At 40.3% G+C, this 20,212-nt stretch overlaps 1 protein-coding gene across 8 annotated transcripts in view; it reads right to left on the minus strand.

Annotated features, from left to right (window-relative positions):
* Positions 1-20,212, minus strand: part of SNTG1 (syntrophin gamma 1) — a 462,794-nt gene that overhangs the window by 81,809 nt on the left and 360,773 nt on the right. For all 8 annotated transcript variants that reach the window (XM_079902226.1, XM_079902222.1, XM_079902224.1 and 5 more), the window contains one exon: positions 10,056-10,094. In XM_079902226.1, coding sequence (XP_079758352.1) covers positions 10,056-10,094 — 39 coding nt within the window. The remainder of the gene's footprint in view (positions 1-10,055; positions 10,095-20,212) is intronic.

Below are 20,212 nucleotides of genomic sequence, written 5' to 3' on the forward strand. Positions count from 1 at the left end.
AAATAAAGGGAGTTAGGTGTGAAATAAGTCTCGTTAGCTAGAAATAGAGGATCAGGTTACACAACACAGAAGGTCTTCCTCAGGACTAGAATCCGATAGCTCAATAAAGTGGCATCAATACTGCTTCGGACGACTTAAGCTCAAAACTATTAAACTGGGCTTTCCTGGTGGCACAGTGGTTGAGAATCTGCCTGCTAATGCAGGGGACACGGGTTCGAGCCCTGGTCTGGGAGGATCCCACATGCTGCGGAGCAACTAGGCCCGTGAGCCACAACTACTGAGCCTGTGCGTCTGGAGCCTGTGCTCCGCAACAAGAGAGGCCGCGATAGCAAGAGGCCCGCACACCGCGATGAAGAGTGGCCCCCGCTTGCCACAACTAGAGAAAGCCCTCGCACAGAAACGAAGACCCAACACAGCAGAAATAAAATAAATAAATAATAAACTCCTACCCCCAACATCTTCTTAAAAAAAAACAAAAAATGATTAAACTTTCTAAGAATAAGTACTACCATGATAACTCTCCTAACTGGCCTTCACCTCATTCTCTGAGAGAATTTCAAGTATCACATTCCCTCTCCCAGACTTAAAATGACCTCCAGGGCCATTTTGCTCATCCTAGAGAAGCTGACCAGTTGATATGTAGCCAGAGTGACCCTGAGAAGAAACAGAAATTCTTGATACATGAGCAGATGAAACATTCCTTTAGAGCTGCAAAACAGAGTTATCAAGGCTACTTGCTATTATTGGCGAAGAGAAGTGGTTTCCTGCCAGAGGTGAGGAACTCGATCATCACACAAAAGGAGAGAAAATACATCGATTCTAGTGTGAGGCACTGAAATTCAAATGGCAACAGCTTCCACGCTAACGTGGCTGCAGGGCGATACTTTTATAACAAATGTTGAGGACAGTTCGGTGAGATATAACCATATATATATATACTTATACCCATGAACATCATTACTGACTCAGTATTTCTACTGTTAGCAATTTTCTAAGGAAATTATCAGAAATTCATATGAACAAGCACACACAAGGCTATTTATTGAATCAATGTTTGGGAGGGTGAAATAGAAAAATTAATTTATATTAATAGAAGATTGCACCTACATACTTTGATAGAACCACTGAAAATGAGATTTTTGAAAGAATATAGGAAAAGCTCACAATAAGGCAATTGACTATAATTTTTAAAGTTATGAGAAAAATAAAATCTCAAGTAAATATTACATAATGTATGATATATACACAAAATGCATATTAATTTTTTAAACATGATAAGATCTATATGTTGAGATTATAAGACCCATATTTCTTCTTTCTCTTTTGAAGTATTTTTAAATTTCTCATAGTGAAAACATTTATTTTTAAATAATTACATAAAAATTATTTTAAGTATTTCTTTTCATAGAGAGAAAAATTGTGAAAAGCTGGTATATATTTTTATGTTAAAATGATGTGGGGCTTCCCTGGTGGCGTAGTGGTTGGGAGTCCGCCTGCCGATGCAGGGGACGCGGATTCGTGCCCCGGTCCGGGAGGATCCCACATGGCGCGGAGCGGCTGGGCCCGTGAGCCATGGCCGCTGAGCCTGCGCGTCCGGAGCCTGTGCTCCGCAACGGTAGAGGCCACAACAGCGAGAGGCCCGCGAACCAAAAAAAAAAAAAGAAAAATGATGTGAAGAATGGCAGCTTGTGAAAATTCTTAAAGTGTTTGCGTGGAGCAGGAGGGGGCAAATCCAGGACACTTACAAAGGAAACTGCATTTCTTGATTACTATATTGAATATTTTCTTTTATATTCTGTAACTTCATGCTTATGAGATACTCAGATGTTTTAATACAATTAAATTGTATCTAAAGAGGAAATAAGTTATTGGAAGCCTAAAATAATTGTAATTTAATTTTTATTAAAGTTCAGATAGGATTCCATGCTACAAGTTTGAGGATTCAAAAGCATTTTGGGGAATGCAGAGCATTGGGTTAACAAATAAGTTTTATCAATGAGATGAAAGTGAATACTTACATATAAGTTATCAAAAATTTTGACTTAAATTTGTACTTATTCTCTATTAGTTCTATTTACTACTAACAACAAAAACCTTGACATGTTTGGTTTAATAATTCTAAGGATTATTGAATTGTAAACCTTGGATTATAAATGTTGTTACAGGACACTGTATTTTCGGGGACTTAAAGTATATTGTAGGAACAGTATGTGTTTACTTAAAGTCGTATGTGAAGCTTGCCAGTTATTGTCTTGTTAAAACTAACTCACTGACTAGAACCTCACTGCCTTATTTTATGGCACCAAAGAGATGTAAATTACACTGAAGTTGCTCTTAAACTTATGATTATAGGTTATGAAATGCATTCTCTAACAAATATTAAAATTTATACTTTTTTTAATTCCAGTGAAAACAACCTAACCTTACATTTTAAAGAACATTTAGAGAACAGAAAAACAACAGAGAAGCCAACAAAGCCTACAGTTGGTTCTTCCAAAAGATCGACATAATTGACAAGTACGTGCTATAGTGCTGAAGCGAAAAGAGAGAAGATTCAAATAAGTTAATCAGAAATGAAACGGGGCTGTTACTACCGATTTGACAGAAATAAGAAGTGTTGTAACAGAGTGCCATAAATAATTGTAGGCGGGTACACTGGATAACGTAGGTTAAATGGGAGAATCCCTAGAAACACACAAACTGCCAACACTGGATCGTGAAGAAACAGAAAATCTGAAGAGACGTGTAAATAGTAAGGAGACTGAATCAGGAATCAAAACCTCCCCAAAGAGACAAGTTCAAGACAAGATGGCTTCACTGGTGAATCCTACGTAAGATTTAAAAAACATGAGCACCAATCTCTCTCGAATTCTCCCAAAAAATTGCAGAGGAGGGAATACCTCCATTCTATGACGATAGCATTATTCCTATATGACAGCCAGATAAAGAACCTATAAAAAAAAGAAAACTAAATACTGATACTTTGATGAATTACAGATGTAAAAATCCTCAACAGACTACTAGCAAACAGAATTCAGCATCGCATCAGACCTACCTGTGAGGCTGCTTCCTGCTACCTCCGTGAAAACCGTAGTGATTTTTTTCCACCTTTTCATTCACATGTTTAACACTTGATGTCTAGTTAAAATTCTGTACATTAAATCCTCTCTGTTCAAATAACTGGAGTGGCTTCTGCCTCTTGATTGAACTCTAAATGATGCTTTCTTGTAAAGACTTTGCTGTTATTCAGAGTGAATGGAAGCTATTGGTGAGTTCTTGTGAAAGGAGGATTTCTCATCTCTCTACCCGCAGTGCGTGATCTGACATACATCAGAAACCGCTTTTCAAGTCCCTATAAAAGGTTTAGCAGAAGAGCTTCTCCACATGGAAACCCGAAGAGGTTTTAATTGAACTGCCTTAAATCGTCAAAAAAAAAAGCTAACAAGGGTTTATTTCTGTTTTCCTTCTTCCAGCCACAGCTACATCTATTCCAGATCCCCTTTCCTTCTAATGTATTATCATAGAATATTGAATATTTATTAACTTCTAAATATACTACATCATTTTATCTAGAGGAAAACTTCTCCCCAACATCTCTATTTATCTTTAAACATTACATTACCATAATCCTTTAAGCTTTTTATTAAGTACTAATTTTTTGTTATATTTTGCATATGCTTTGAAACATGTACTGCATTTATTGTTTTGCTCATGGAACAAAATATACTATTATACAGCGTGTAAGAAATACAAATCATTTTCATTTAAAAAACCTTAGTTTCTGTCATTACAACAAATCCATATTAAGCATGTCCATTTTATTTATTCTCCTAAATCTGCCTGTTGTTTAAACTGTGATTAAAATTAACTCATGCCTCAGTAGGTAGGATCATGTAATTAAAATGCGAATTTCAGTATAGGTCATTGCTCATTGCATAGTGAAAAATAACTACATGTGTTGTCATGACATTCTACTATATGTCAATTTGTTAGAATATACTTTGAGGCTGGCTTGACAAACTAACTCTCCCTCTAGATTTATAACTCATTTTTGAGGATGAAATCAAAGTTAATGAACCAGAAAAGTCTCCACATTTGGTGAAAAAACATTTTCTTGATTCCTTGCTATGCAAATGGCGTGAGAATTGTAGGCATTCTAATCTAGAGAGAATGGATCTCCTTCAAATTCAATAACATCAAGTGCTGCTTTTCTGTAGTATTTCAGAACTATATTGGCATTTTTTCAAAATATAATTAAGACAAAATTTACTTAAAACTGTAAGAATTGCTATGTAACAAAAAATCATCTAGATTTTCTTATTTTTGTGTAATAAGTTATATGTAACGTGATTATTTTTGTCTTATTTTAAAAATTATTTTTAGAACTTAAAAGAAAATTTTAATTTTATTTTTGGCTGCATTGGGTCTTCATTGCTGTGTGTGGGCTTTCTCTAGTTGTGGTGAGCGGGGGCTACTCTTTGTTGCAGTGCGTGGGCTTCTCATTGTGGTGGCTTCTCTTGTTGAGGAGCACGGGCTCTAGGCACACGGGCTTCAGTAGTTGTGGCACGTGGGCTCAGTAATTGTGGCTCGCGAGCTCTAGAGTGCAGGCTCAGTAGTTGTGGCGCACAGGCTTAGTTGCTCTGTGGCATGTGGGATCTTCCTAGAACAGGGCTCGAACCCGTGTCCCCTGCATCGGCAGGCGGTTTCTTAACCACTGTGCCACCAGGGAAGTCCTTCAAGTTTTTAATGTTAATAAATAATATCTACTTTTAAGTTAATAAATAATATCTATACAAATGTTCATTAAAAATAAGTCAAACATACAGAATATGTAAAATAAAACATGAAAATTGGATCTTCACTCTCCTCTAGATCTTCACCCTTCTCTGGAGACATTCGGGGGTAACCATCTCGTAGAAATCATCCTAAACCTTTAAAAGAAATGTTTGCACATAGGCCTAAAAAAGCCCCAACAGATGAATTCATCGTGTGGGTGAGTGTTTTTTTTTTGAACCTTAATTTCTGTACATGTAGACCTATTTGAGTATAGTGGTATTATAATCTACAGAGTGACTGTAACAAATTTATGTAATCATTTCTATATTGGTGGGACAATTGTCTTTATCTTTCTATTACATGTAAATTTTTTTTCTGCTAACATCCTTTAAAAAAGAACGTTGAGCCCAATGAAATGTGCAATTTAAATTTTGGTACTTAATATAAAACTGCCCTCCAAAAATTTTGTAACCATTCATACTCTCACCAAGAGTATTATATGAGAATGTCTGAAGATTTAAATGTATTAAAGGTTTTTATAAACATTAATACATCAATTAAATCTAATTGATGATATCTGTGCTTCACAAAATATCTGTATTCACCAATTCATTAAGATATGGAGAATATAGCTAAAATTTAGCTTTGTACATTTTCTGTCTTCTTATGTATTTGCCTGACCATAATGAAATCGTAAGCAATTGAATTCACACTATTCCATTTGCATTTTCAAATACATATTGCAATTTATCAATGTCCTCTACAAGGGATACATTCTCAGTAATGAATGCAAGAGCTCAGGGAAGTTATTCTTTTCTTTTGTTGCAAGAGACTCCTTTCGTCTGTTCTAAATCTCAAAATCAAGGCAACATAAACTCAGGACATCGTGAGCCGTCCACACTGCCCTGCAGTTCTGCCCTCACCACAGGCTTAGCTTCAGCCAAGCCTTTCTTAACGCTTCCAGACTCAGAAAGCACACATTGGAATCACGCTAGACCAACACCTTGAGAGTGGCCTGAGACTTTGCAATGGTTCTCTCATTACCACCGAACACCCACCCTAGACTCATCTTGCACCTGAATTTTGATGAAGACATGGCTCCCGTTTCCCCGGTTTTGGAACAGGCCCCTTCCCTGAATTAAATGCTCAAGAGCAGCCTCGGAAGCCTGAGCAATCCTGCCAGTGTTTTCTTCCTCTGCACTAGGCTTTCCGACATCACGCTGACTGTTGTTTCAACCTCTCCAGAAAGTGAGTTCTGAGCCTACGTCACTTGCATTTATGAGCCACATCTGATCCAAGTTACCCGCATCTCCGTATGCAACTGAGACCCTCACGGGGGCCTGGAGTCACTGACCATGACTCACTGCTCTGATGCCCTCCTGGACACCCTTGTAGAGAAGGTTAGGAGTCTTGGCTTCGTGCTCAGTTAACACAGAGGACGAGTCATATTCATACAACGAGGCGCAGACAACAGATCCCATTCAATGTCACAGACATCCTCACAGACGGTGTGGTGGGCAGTGTCACTGTGTGTCCAACTTAGGTTTACAGACAGACGCTTTACCAGGTTCTTGTAAATCTTCTTGAGGTGCTGTATTCTTGTACAATAACGTGTATGCTTCACCCTTTATTAAAGATAGCGGCTACTTATTCCCTGCTCTTCACTTTGCCATTGGCACCTAATGAACTTTCGTGGAGAGTCTTCTAGACAGGTGCCAGGTGAGGCAGCTCACCCTCTTGATGGCGGGTCACTATCGCACTGACGGGACGTGCAAGCTGCTTCGGGTCGCTCGGGGGCGTGGCTCTGGTTGTCCTCATCAGGCTCCGGGGCTGGCGTGGTTCCTTATCTCATGACGTATGGAAACGCTTAGCCACCGTCTCTCTTCACACGCCGCCTCTCACACGTTTCCAGTCTTTCTGCAGAACGTCCCTTTTTTGGAGCTTCTCATTCTAAACTTCAACCCTTACATTATCTTTCATAGTTTCACCCCTTTCTGTATGTGCTGCATTCTGATGATACTCTCAGATGTGCTATTTCCAATTACATATTTTACCTTCATTTGTATCTGTGCTATTATTCAATTGGTTAATTGATTATAATGTCAAATATACTCATATTTTGTTCATTTTTGAACTTCTGTGGGGTTCTTTTGCAAATCCACATTTTTGGACACCATCTCCTGTTCTGGACTTACAGTTTCCACTCCCTTATTTTTTAAAAAAACACAACACATGATAAGTAAAAATAGTTGTGGACTGTTCTTTAATGTCCACACTATGCTTTCCCTTCTAATGGTTTATTTGCTCATATGGTTTATACGTCTGATTAAAATCTCTTCTTCGTGAGGTGGTCTTACTGAGAGTCTCATGCCCCCTGGAATGGGAGGGTGTCCCTGAAGAGCTCGTCCCCAGCACTGGCCCCTGCTGCGCACAGTGACTTTTTCCAGTTCCAGATCCCTTTGTGTTTTGCTTTTATTTTAATTTCTCTGGTTGGGGTACATGTATCACACGGGCGGCACAAAATCAAAACCAAATCCCATAGGAAGCAGGAGAGTTCTGTTCTAATGTATCTTGGATGATGTCTTTTTGGTTTTGTTTGAGACCTAGAGTATCACAGATATGAGGGGACTTAAATACTTTAACATTATGTCTGAGTTATTTAATAAAAAGCGTATGTATAAACATACATATTTATATCAAATCTGAGCTTCAGAGAACACTACATGAAAATTAAGTTAGGAAGAAGTTTGAGATGAAAGCAACTAGTCCAAGGTAAGAGTCCTGTCTGAGTGCTGAATCTGGATGAGAAATGAGATTATGTATGATTTTCATTTTTATTCCTTAACGCGGCTCAGATTTTAAGTAGAGGATGTACCTTGATCTCCTAATGCATCGCTCTCACACTACGCAGGTGAGTTTTTCCTGTTATGCATATACATGAATGTCGAACTATAAACTAATCCTATTTCCTGAAAGACTTCATTAACGTGGTGGAAGGTAGTGAGGGAAAAATCTATTAACTCCCGCTTTCAGTTATTAAAGTGCCAAGAAGAATTCACTATAATTTCATAATTGTGAGATACTAAGATATATGAAATAAAATTTCACTATAATAATAATATTAAAAGGCTAGCAAATAAAAACCCATAAATTCTTATGCTTATCTGTGTTTATTATGTATGAGTTAGAATATTAAACAGGTTTTATTATGATTTGTTCTATATGCAAGCTTTTTCAGATTCTTATGACTTCGCTCCGTGTTATTCAAAACCTAGATACATGCAGAGGTGGCGAGGACGGTCCCAAGTCACTGAAGGGCGTGTGTAGGAAGTGTTCCATGTCGTTGCCATCGTAAATAAAGCCTAGCTCTGGCGTCGTCAGGGTTATGAAATATTCACAGTCATTAAATTACACTAAATAGTAATACTTCAGGCTTCCCTGGTGGCGCAGTGGTTGAGAGTCTGCCTGCCGATGCAGGGGACGCGGGTTCGTGCCCCGGTTCGGGAAGATCCCACATGCCGCGGAGCGGCTGGGCCCATGAGCCATGGCCGCTGAGCCTGCGCGTCCGGAGCCTGTGCTCCGCAACGGGAGAGGCCGCAACAGTGAGAGGCCCGCGTACCGCAAAAAACAAAACAAAACAAAAAACACTTCACATGTTTAGGGTCTAAAGGGCAAGGGAAGTGATAACACAAACATTAGAGTCATTTTTAAGGAAATATTCTTCATTCATATTTTTGACAAGGATTCCCCAAATGAGTAGGTCTACATTTTCATAGATCTGTGACTATGAAACGACCCTGTCTAGTCCTGGGCCTGGCACTCTTCCCTCACGGCTGAGGCTTCTATTTGAATAACTTATCCTTAATGACTTTTCCCCTCTGATTTAGCCCTGCGAAACTGTTAAACTGTTTTTCCCAGATGTCACCTGTGCACTCCCAGCCTCAGAATCACCTGGGACAGGATGGGAGCAACAAAGCCAGTTTCCCAGGCATCATCCCGGAGCTAGTGCATCAGATGCTCTGGGCTGGAGCCTGGTCTCTGTGCTATGAACAAGGCCCCAAACACACCCATACTGCTGTGTGTCTACCCAGAGCACCGGCTGGCTCAGATGCGGGGCCCGAGGAGGCGTGCCGGGTACCCGGGGCCACACCAAGGGGAAGACAGGTCAGAGCTGTAGGCGCAGTGCGCTCTCCAAGGCTCTGATCACTCCTAGCTCGGTCACACGTGGCTCTGTGGGCAGCCTGGGCGTCGTTAATGATACAACTTATACCAGAACATAAATTCTCTACTGCAAAGAACACACTTAAACACTTAATACACTAATGCAAATAATGGCATATATTAAGAAATTTACATGTTATCATTTACTTTTCAAAAATAAACATGTGAGATAGTTAGACTTACACAAATGCTACAGATGAGGGAGCTGAGGCTTAGATAAGAAAAGCAACCTGTTTTGACAAGCTGAAGATTATTTTTAAAACTTTACCATGGAAATTAACTTGCGCCGGGTGTACCATCTATGAATCAATATCGCAGGTGTTTAGATTTTGATCAGCGGTTGCAAACTGAGGTTGATGTCAAGTGTCAGACGTCTGTGTCCAGCCATGGGTTCCCTGCCACTGTCACACGTGCCAGACAGGGTGACTCTGAGTCCACAAGCTGAACCTGCGCTTCCTTTTCTTATTCTGATTAATGCTTATATTATGTTTACGGAAGCAATGAAAGTTAAGTTTAGCAAAATAAAATTGTAAGTGGAACCAGTTATTTTTATAATCAATTATTTTATTCTAACATCAATTATTAGTCCAATAAGTCAACTAAATTCTTAGCTTGGTTAATCAGACATTATTTTCATTCCACACATTAATTTAGCCTCATTTTCAACACCATCAGCCAATTTTGAAAATTCCCTTTAACTTTTAGGTCAACTAAACATAGGTCTCCCAAATGTTTAAGATACAGTAAAACTGTCTTATGTAAACAGCTGTCAAAGTTCTTCAGCACTGCGTTCAGATAAATACAATTGTTTTGTCAAAATAGTTTTGACTTAATTCACTTAGCTCAAAAGCTTTTCTGATTAGTATGATTAGAAAAACCAGGTATATTATATAATATGAAAGAAATCTAATAAATTATGTATTTTCCTGAAGATGGCAAATGACAGTACCAATTATTTCCACATAAAAGTAAATGCAATCAAGATTATCTTCTATTAACGTAATAGATAAAATGAAAGAAACCTACGACTCGGCTTTGCGAGTGTTTCTCCATCTTACCTGCTGGTTTACAGGGAAGTTTCTGTTGATTTTTCTAATCTGTAATAATAAATAAACAATAAAAGTGAGAACACGAGATCTCCCAAATTTTATGAGAATCTATTTTTAGTGAGTTTATGTAAACTGATACTTACGTTGACTTACTAAAATCATTGCATATCTAACACGAATTACGAACTTTTTTTGTATTTTGACTATCAAAATTATCCCAAATTTCATATAGAAACATTTTGGAAAGATTTCCATCTAACAATTTTCTCTTTATAAGAAATGAAAAGCCTATGCTTCCATAAAATGTTAAGTGAGAATCTGCTGAGAATAAGGAGTACCTTTGCCGCGCGGCACGTGGGATCTTAGTTCCCCAACCAGGGATCGAACCTGTGCCCCCTGCAGTGGAAGCACAGAGTCTCAACCACTGGACCGCCAGGGAAGGCCCTAGAGTAACTTTTTATAATTTATTTTTTCACTTTGAAATCATATTATACTCGATCTGTTTTAACACTTAAGAGAACAGAAGAAATGGAATATTCAAACACTAAAGGATAACGTACACGTACCGAAATAGTTTTAGTCAGGACCTCAAATAAAATAAACATTTACTTTAAGACAATTTACTGGCACGTCATAAGAATTTAAAATAAGTCTTCAGAGAAAGAGTTTCCTCTGTATTAAGTCATGTAAACAAACTTTAAAAGCCAAATGAAAATGAGTATCAGATTTAGACAAATGACCTTATAATACAAAAAATCTTTGTTCAACAGAATTTTTACTAATTAAAAACAATTATTTTTCATTGGTTTTCTAGAGAAGCTTAAATGATGCTTCCTGTGTGATACTCTTACATCAGACTAAACACAGACTGTTTTCACTTAAAATATGTTTTGTTGAATTATTTTGGTTTTCCTTTCTTAGTTTTATTTCCCTTTGTCTTACTGATAAACGTGAATTAAGAGGAAATTTGATGAACGTGAGGCACAAAGTTGGAGGCACAAATGGCTCATATATGAGATCAGACTTACTGGCAGAATATATGTCACTTAAAATGTGAAAGAAAATAAAATTTGAGCATAGGTGTGTGATCTCTGCAGGGTCATGCACAAATATCATATCCTTCTAACATCGCTACAATCATTTCCAAGTAGTTTTCGCTCTGGTGAGGAATCAGTGCAGGAACTCTCTAGAACTATCGGTGCCTTCAGCTAAAATCAGGATAGTCTGGAGATGGGCAGAGAAGAGCAGACCCCTAAGCATGTTTCACTACCAGTCAAAAAATTCATATTGAATACTTCATGGAACTATGCTTTTTACTAGTTTTTAAGGATTGCTATAAAATCCTATCAGCATTTTATGTGGACCACTGTCTTAGAGTGAGTACTATCTAGCTGTGTATGTTTTAGCTCCCCTAACATGTAATTTTAGTTCTATGAAGGACATAACATGTATGACTGAAGGTAAATAAACGACACTTCTTGGCACAGTATTTACTTAAAATGACATTCAATGAAAACTGGTTTTCACGATCAAGCCTCTGCCATCAAATTTGCTTGAATGGGCTCCTCCAGGTTAGTTCAAGAAAATAACACACAGTGCTCCGATTTCTATTTTTTTCTGAATCATACTGGAACATCTCCTTCTAAATAGAAAATCACAGTACCTAAATGAACTAGACAAGTATTTTCTGATTTATAGCACAAACACACGTGCACATACCACATTGGTAACATACAGCTCTAGGTTTTTAGGGTGGGAACAATGTGGCTAATCTGGGTTCATAGAGTCCAACCAGAGAATATGTTGAACAATTTAAAATTGAGATTAAAAACGGTAACCTGAACAAAATTCTTCATTAAAATGGGTGAAAGGACCAAAAGAAAACAAATGAATTCTTTTAAGTTACCACGGTGTGAGCAAGAAAGAAAGAAAGTTGAGGTTTCTTTACAACCCTTGCTTAGAGGTAGCAAGGTAGAGATGTCAAGCAGTGCACCGCTAAAAATGGTCTTTTTCTGATTTTTCCCTTCTATCACTTAGCATTATCTAATACTGTTTATTTTATTTTAACTTGTTTTTGTATTATGATTCCCCAGAAAACAAGAGCACGAGGTCATAGATTTCTGTCTGTTTCATTAAATACATCACTTCTAGCACCTAGACGTCGGCCTGGGTCTTAGTAGGGGCAAAATCAATATTTGTTGAACACGTGAAGAGACAGAATATCTCAGAACAGAGTCAAACTCTTGTATTTGACCTCTAGCTTAGTCTTGAATGCAAGTTACTTCTAAAAAAAAAAAAATCTAAATTCCTAGCTTTGAATGTCTATAGTAATTGTAATGGCTTCGATACCTAGAGTTTATACCATAATGGGAAGGAAAAGAATGCTGATGATTTAAAAGCAAGTTCTCACCTCAGAGGAAGACTAGTTCCTCGGTGGATACAAAAATACAGAGGGGGAGGGGGGCGAGGGATCTGGGCTCCTGCAACTTGTCGCCTTAGGTCAAGTCTTGAGGGACTGGACACAGAAAAACACAGTCTGGGGGTCCCAGTGGAGAGAGCTCTGGACTCTTCCCCCGGTGCTCATGGAATCCCCATGTCAAGGGTGGTTTCCAAATGACGGGAGAGCTGAAGGCAGAGGATGTGTTTCCATCTGCAGGAGAGGCTCCGAGATGTCTCCTGCCTGCGAGGCTGGTGACAAAATCCCAGCAACGCTGGAGGACTAGACGCAGCTTCCTGAGCTGTGAGCTGGAGACGCCAGTGGGACCACACACGTCAGAGCATCAGAGACCACGGTGACGCTTGGCCACCCGGGAGGAACGTCTCCGCAGGGAGTTTACGGGGATGTGGTCTCCGCAGGGTGAGGGGGGGGGGTCCCCTCTGTACAGAACTCGGGGTATAGCCTGGCTCTGGCTTGGCTCTCACCAACCCCCCACCCCCTGCCCACCTGCTGGCTCCCTCTCTCCCACCCTCCCTCGCTCCCTCTGTCTCCCTTGCACTTTTTCACCTGGCAAGAGTCTTCTTTCTTTTTTTGTATGTTTACCTGAGGTGCACAGAGGACTGCATAACCAAGAACCAGGTCTGCCACGAAAACCCAAGCAGAAGTGGCCGGTGACCTTCTCTTGGGCCCTGTGTGTGGGTCCAGCTGTGTTTGCCCTGCCCTTGCTGCAGAACCCTTGACTGCAGAAGGTCTTTTCCACCTCATCTCCCCTCTGCTCACGTGGCCGACCAGCACTGTCAGTCACAGCCGGCTGTCCTGTGGGGTGTGTCCTGTGCTAGCCCCACCTCCTCTGAAGCCCCGCCCTGAATCACAGCGGTGGGGGGGAGGGGGGCCTCTGTTCCTTCTGCTGCCACCCTTGCCTGGGGCCCCTGGGATGCCCGCCTTTCTGACCCGGAAATCTACAACTGGCTCAGAGATCCTGATTATTCTTAACTAGCATCTGATTTAGTCCTCTTTCTTAGTATCATCTCAGAGCTTTGTAATTGATTGAAAGAACCCCATTTATCCACTTTGCTAATGATTTCCACGTGAGTAAAATCAACAGAAATGCAAAAATAATGGCAATCATTAGATTAATACGTATTTTGGACTAAAGGGAACAGTTGGTACTAAGACCTGACATATTCTTGCTATGCCAAAATATAACAGTGTTCTACTTGTATCAGAAATTCAATTCTGGAAATTTAATTGTTATGACAAATCTCAATATGTAAATTTGACATTTACTTTAACTTTCAGAGACAGTGAGAACTAAACACAAAGACATATTTGTGAACCAGACATGATTTATAGAAACCCATCTATGGGATGGCTATGCTAAGAAGAAAAATAATTTAATCTTACAAAGATATGCAAAATCTTTTCTAAAAATGTAATCCCAAAGTAATAAAAATAATGGTAAAGTAAATGTAATAAGTAAAAGAAAAAATAATGCTTTTTTACATCATATAGAATCAGCATTTTTATCAAATTAACAAATACCATGGTTAAAAATTAAACATATAAAATCCATTTAACAAGAGACTATGAGAATTACCCTTATCATTAATGTGTAACAGTGACATTAAAAATTATAGTCAAGATAATATGTAAAAATAGAATGTAAAAGTATTAGAAAGAACAGCTTTGCATGGCATTAATGGAAGATAGTCTACTTTATAAATACCCAAGACAATTAGATTAAAAATGACTTAGTGATTTCAAGGTGTCTGAATATGAAATACGTGTATCCAAATCAACAATCTTCCTAAATGTGAAAAAAAAAGAGAAATAAAACAAAATGCTTTTTAATCAACCTAATAAAAATAAAATTCATAACAATCAACCTAATATGAAATTATAGATCCATTGCTGAATGTCAACTTTCTTCCAAATTAAAATATTATTTGGTGGTGCTATTCTAAGTGCAACCATTTTTAGACCTTTATGGGCCCATCAAGAATAAAAGGTCAAATACACCCAAAGGTGTTTAAGGTTAATCTCAGGGGGCTATTTGAATGCATTACAGAATTACAATCATTAAAACAGGGTTTTACCCTGCCAAACTAATTGTGACAATGACTTCTGATAGAAACTTAAACATTGAATCTAAAATATATATTACTGAGTTAATGACAAAGATTGTATTTTAAATTTGAATAGAGAAGAAAGCTGGAAAAGGTGGTTAATTACTTGAAAACGATGTATCACCCACAAACTCCCAGTGCAACTCATACTTAACGCACACATATTTAAGACGGGATGGGGTGGCCTGAGGCACCTCAACCATCCTACTGAGGGCCACGGAGATGGAAAGATAAACCTAGTGAAAGCACTTTGTTTAAAGACTTCTGAGAGCTCCCGCTGTAACTAGGGGGAGCGTGGCTTCGATTCCGGAGATGAGATGACGAGCTGACAGCTCAGGGCCACTAGGCAGGCTCGGGGACAGACGCCCAGACGGAGAGCCTGTGGACAGACAGAGGAGCAGAGCATGTATCTTCTCCTGGGTTTACAGGGGCAACACGCGAGATCTGTGAGGCTTCAAATGCAACACTGCTTTTCACCTCAAGACAGTTGCTGGAGTCTGAATCTGAACAGGACAAAAGGCTAAAAAAATTAATCTGAGAACCTCTGAACACAGACCAGAGTTTTGTAAATCTGTGCTGAGAGAGAAGCCAGGAGAAGTCAGAGCCCGGGCGTAGATGTGTTCGGGAATAGACATGCTCTCAGCCCGCAGGCTTGGGGCGGGCGGGGAGGGTGGGCTGCACCTTTGGGGCAGAGGAAACAGAAGCAGAGCCTTACAGAAAGTTCAGCCCCGCCTGATTTAGCTGGATTAAGACATCAATCTTAGTTTATGAGACTACAGAACGTGTAGAGTCTTTGATTCTTTTCCTAGACACCTATATTAAGATACAATAAGCAATCTTTTACAAATTAATAGGCCAGAAAATTCGTACGGCGCTATTACATTAATGATATATTTTAAATGATGTGTATGTCAAATAATAATCCATTCATTATTTATGATTTAAACAAATAGCAAAATACCTATTAGTCCATTCAATGTAGCTAGGAAAATGCCCATGATTAAATGTTAGCTCGACAAAGGATAATATACCATCTACACAAGAGGATGGTAATTTTATTTTATATATGTCAACAAAAGCACACATTTTAATGTACATGTAACATATACACTAATAAGAACACTAGCAATAAATATACCATTATTATTGTAATAAATTTTCATTTTTATTCTCTTCTGAACTTTAATAAATACCTAAAGTCTAAAATTATTATGAAAGCACATATTTTAAGATATATTTTTACCAACTCTGTTACGTCAAATGGCAAATAGGGTTTAGTGTTTGATTTTCTAGGAAACAACATGCCCAGTAGATATAAAAATGAAGTAATATAGATATACTCTTGCAGGAAGAGAAGTTTGAATAATTTTTTAAGGGAAAGAACACATGAAAAACCCAGCGTGAGAAGAATCTTCACATTTGGATGAAATGGAATAGAAAAGACAGTTCTTTTTCAAGCTCTTACAATTTATTACTGAGAAGAGTACTTTTGGCATACCATCTACGTACTTTTGTAGATGTTAAATAATATTAAGAAAAAGAGGTATGTTGTTTTATCAAACATTTTCACCATTTATTTTGCCTTCCTACTTTATTCTATTACATTAGTGATTTTTTTTTTCTTATGGGAATCTTTGGTATTAATGAAGTCTTATTTAAAGAAACAAATATTTTAAAACTCTATTATATGCAATAGTATATTCTTATATTATTGAAAGGTTAATTTAAATCCAGTAGCTTTTTCATTAGAGAATTTTCATTAGAACTTAAATTTAAAATTAAATTTAAAATTTGCGACTCCCCTAAAAAAAATTGAAGGTCACGTATAAAGGCATTGAATACTCACATTACAAGTGTTTTTCAGATTATACTTCTTACACTCAAACAGAAAATAAAATGATGATTCTACTACTTTATAATTTACCCAACATCAAAAGTGAACATCTGCTTAAATATTATGAACTGTGTTTTGTTTTTTTTTTTATTGCGGTACGCGGGCCTCTCACTGCCGTGGCCTCTCCCGTCGCGGAGCACAGGCTCCGGACGCGCAGGCTCAGCGGCCATGGCTCACGGGCCCAGCCGCTCCGTGGCATGCGGGATCTTCCCGGACCGGGGCACGACCCCGTGTCCCCTGCATCAGCAGGCGGACTCTCAACCACTGTGCCACCAGGGAAGCCCTATGAACTGTATTTTAAGGAATAATATTCACTTTAAATGCTGGGGGGAATGATAATATGTGTCCCTCTTTTTCTTTGAAAACCTTTAATTGAATGTTAATGATGGAAATCCCTTAAAGGAAGTCTAGTTGTTGCAGGTCTGTTAAACTGAGAATAATTACACAACTGGTTTTAATAAAGATCTGTTTTGATTTAATTTATTAAAAATAAAATTTGGAGTAATAGAAGCATCCATTTGTTTTAAATATCACTCTTATTTTTTAATTCCTTAATTTTGTATATTCAATTTTAGCATCACCAGTTGTATCCAGAAACCAAAGCGGTAATGTTGTCTTTTGACATTCTCTTTAGACAAAAAGAAAAATACATAGGATATTCAAATATTCTTTTAAAATGTTTTCCTCTTCCTACATTAAACGTCTTTAGGGATTATTTTCCAATTAAATGTTTAAAGATAAGTGACGAGGGGCTTCCCTGGTGGCACAGTGGTTGAGAGTCCGCCTGCCGATGCAGGGGACACGGGTTCGTGCCCCGGTCCGGGAAGATCCCACGTGCCGCGGAGCGGCTGGGCCCGTGAGCCATGGCCGCTGAGCCTGCGCGTCCGGAGCCTGTGCTCCGCAACGGGAGAGGCCACAACAGTGAGAGGCCCGCGTACCGCAAAAACAAACAAAACAAAACAAAACAAAACAAAAAATGATAAGTGACGAGCTTACATTTAAAAAATTGTATCCTAATTCTATTACTTTCACTTTTTCAACCTCACGTACACGTCAGTTTTGGTGAGTGATGTGCTCTCAGGATGGGTGCTGCAGGACCCTGCTCACAAGGCATATTTTCCCATGAAAATTAATTTTGAAGATTTATCCAAGGAAATAATTCTTCTGGAAACAAGAAACGGTCCCCCAATTTCCTTAGAGATTTGTGGCCAGTGTTAGTTAGCAGGTGTGTAAGGACCCGGAGAGATCTTTATTCCGTCGATGTAAGTCCTTCCGATGACACATGATGTTAGTGTGGGTGCATCACGGCGATACATCCATTCTGCAGCTGTTGGTAAAACTGCCTTCACCAGCAAAGGGGAGAATCAAAGATGATCTCTGCCTCAGGAGCCCACATTTCAGCTCAATTTTTTCATCCATTTTTCTCAGACTATGGATTCTACGCCCTGGCCACCTTGGTTATTCCCCAGGCCCACGGGTACGATGTAATTGCCTGCCTTGTTGCTTTTAAAAACCTGTCTATTTAAGAGTCCATCAGGATGACCACCCAGTGTTATACCCAAGTGAACTTTCTTATTTTTTCTAGTACAAGAACTTTTCAATTTTACCTGTCGCCATCCTTACAATTAGCATGTATATGGTATATATCATACATAGTATATATAATACACACACACACACACACACACACACACACACACACACACAATCTTACTGTGAATTAGATGCCTAAAAGCTAAAAGTAAGTTGCAGCCATTTATAAATGTCTAGTTCTTTGCTCAGAGCTCTTATTCTTCCATGAATTCACTGAACTCCAGAAATGACTGTATGTCAGACGTGGAGGGAATATGCCAAGGGTACCAGATCCCTGTCCTCAGGGACCCTCTGGTAGAGTTGGCAAAACAAGCGTGTCTTTGGCATGAGTGTTAGAGCAGGTCGCACAACGCCTGCGCACATGTGAGCAGCGGGGACCCTGGCCGGAGGCGGGGTGTGCAGGCAGCGGGGACCCTGGCTGGACGTGGGGTGTGCAGGCAGCGGGGACCCTGGCCGGAGGCGGGGTGTGCAGGCAGCGGGGACCCTGGCTGGACATGGGGTGTGCAGGCAGCAGGGACCCTGGGTTGCAGGCAGTGATGGGATGTGTTTTATCTGCCAGTGTTGGTCACAGGTGGAGAGAATAGGTCCATCATTGCCAAATTATTAGTCAGGCTTCCTAGGGAGGGGAACGTGCAGTGTTCACAGTAAGAATCCGGCCTGGGTCCTTGGGAGAGGCCTGCAGCTGTCTCTGCTCCCTCGGGTCTGGCTCTTGAGCTCAGTTGCCGAAGACGGCAGTTCTAAGAAACGTTCCATGGAGCCACTGCAAACTCCCAGTGATTTCTCGCGTGACGTCCTGGGGCCTTTCACCTGCGTACTTAGTGCCCTTCTCTTCCACATGACGTCCGCTCCTGGGCGGAACGTGGACCGCTCGGTGCCCTTGGTCTCACCTCCCGAGAAACAGAGCCCGAAGAGGATGTACAGTCCTCAGGAGGCCAGAGTCACAGGTGAAGGGAAGGGAGGCCGGCAGCAGAAAGCAGGCATCGGCTGGCGAGTGGTCCATGTGCCCGAGCTGCCCAGGGCTTCTCATCAAATGCTGTCGGTTGTTCACCAGGTGTGACCCGCCTTCAGAGCCTCGTGCAGTCACTGCGTTTCCAGATGGTTCATCCAGTGAGCAAGGGCAAGTCCTCTGTTAGCTTGCTTCCTTCTGCCACCTGACTCGCACTGGACAAGGTATGCCCAGGGGAGGAATTACCCTACGTTCCCGTGGAGCTTCCGTCGGCCTGGGAGCAGCTGTGGGCCCAGGACGGTCAGCTCCTGTCACTATGATTACGACCAAGGCCACGTTGAGGTCCAGGCCTGGGCACGGGTGGCGGAGGGGTGGGTGTGTCGGGGCAAGGGCCCCTGCGCGGTGCCTGTGGCTTTGAGGCCCCTGGAACATTAGGGGCTGGGAATGCTCCAAAGGGGAGGCGGGGGCGGGGCCAGGCGGGTAGAGCCCAACCGGACCAGGGCTGGCAGGGAAGCTGTCAGTAAAGCTGCCTGTTTTCTTACGACCGTGCTTTACAGTTGACATCAAGGCAGACGTTCTGGATTGAGCAAGTAAACATCAGCTAATGTTCTCCAGTATCAAGAACTCTACAAGAACTTTAACTGTTGGTGAGTAGTTTTCTAAGAGACAGAGTAGGCTGGCTAGTTCACATATGCACACAACAGAATGCCCAGCTTGCCCGGCCTTTCTTCTGACTTGATCTACTGACTCTGCCGTTGTCTGACTCCACCCTCTGTAACCCATTTCTGGGTGGCATCTGCATGTGTGAAGTTTGCACTTTGGTGTGTGAGGAGAAGCGATGCAGAAAGCAACACACTAACTAAAGTGCATCTGAGGACTCAGCAGCTATAAAAAGGAAGAAAACGTCTCCTTAAGTGACACCCATGCCTGTCAGAACCGCACGCTGCAACCTCTGATCACAGACTCCAGCTCCTTTTCGGTAAAGCTCCTTTCTGCTAGGCTTTATTTTGTCATGACTTTCAATTCACCTACAAGCTTTGTCGAGTCTTTTTAATGTGGTACACACGATAGAAGTTTCTTCTTTAGCTTTCCACAACCAACAGTATTATGGGAAAAAATTCCCTTTTCTCAACTTGCAAGTGTTTGCCATCTAAAATAGCAGAACTCTGT

Source organism: Stenella coeruleoalba (genome assembly GCF_951394435.1).
Source record: "Stenella coeruleoalba genome assembly, chromosome: 17".
In the NCBI taxonomy this organism is placed as follows: domain Eukaryota; kingdom Metazoa; phylum Chordata; class Mammalia; order Artiodactyla; family Delphinidae; genus Stenella; species Stenella coeruleoalba.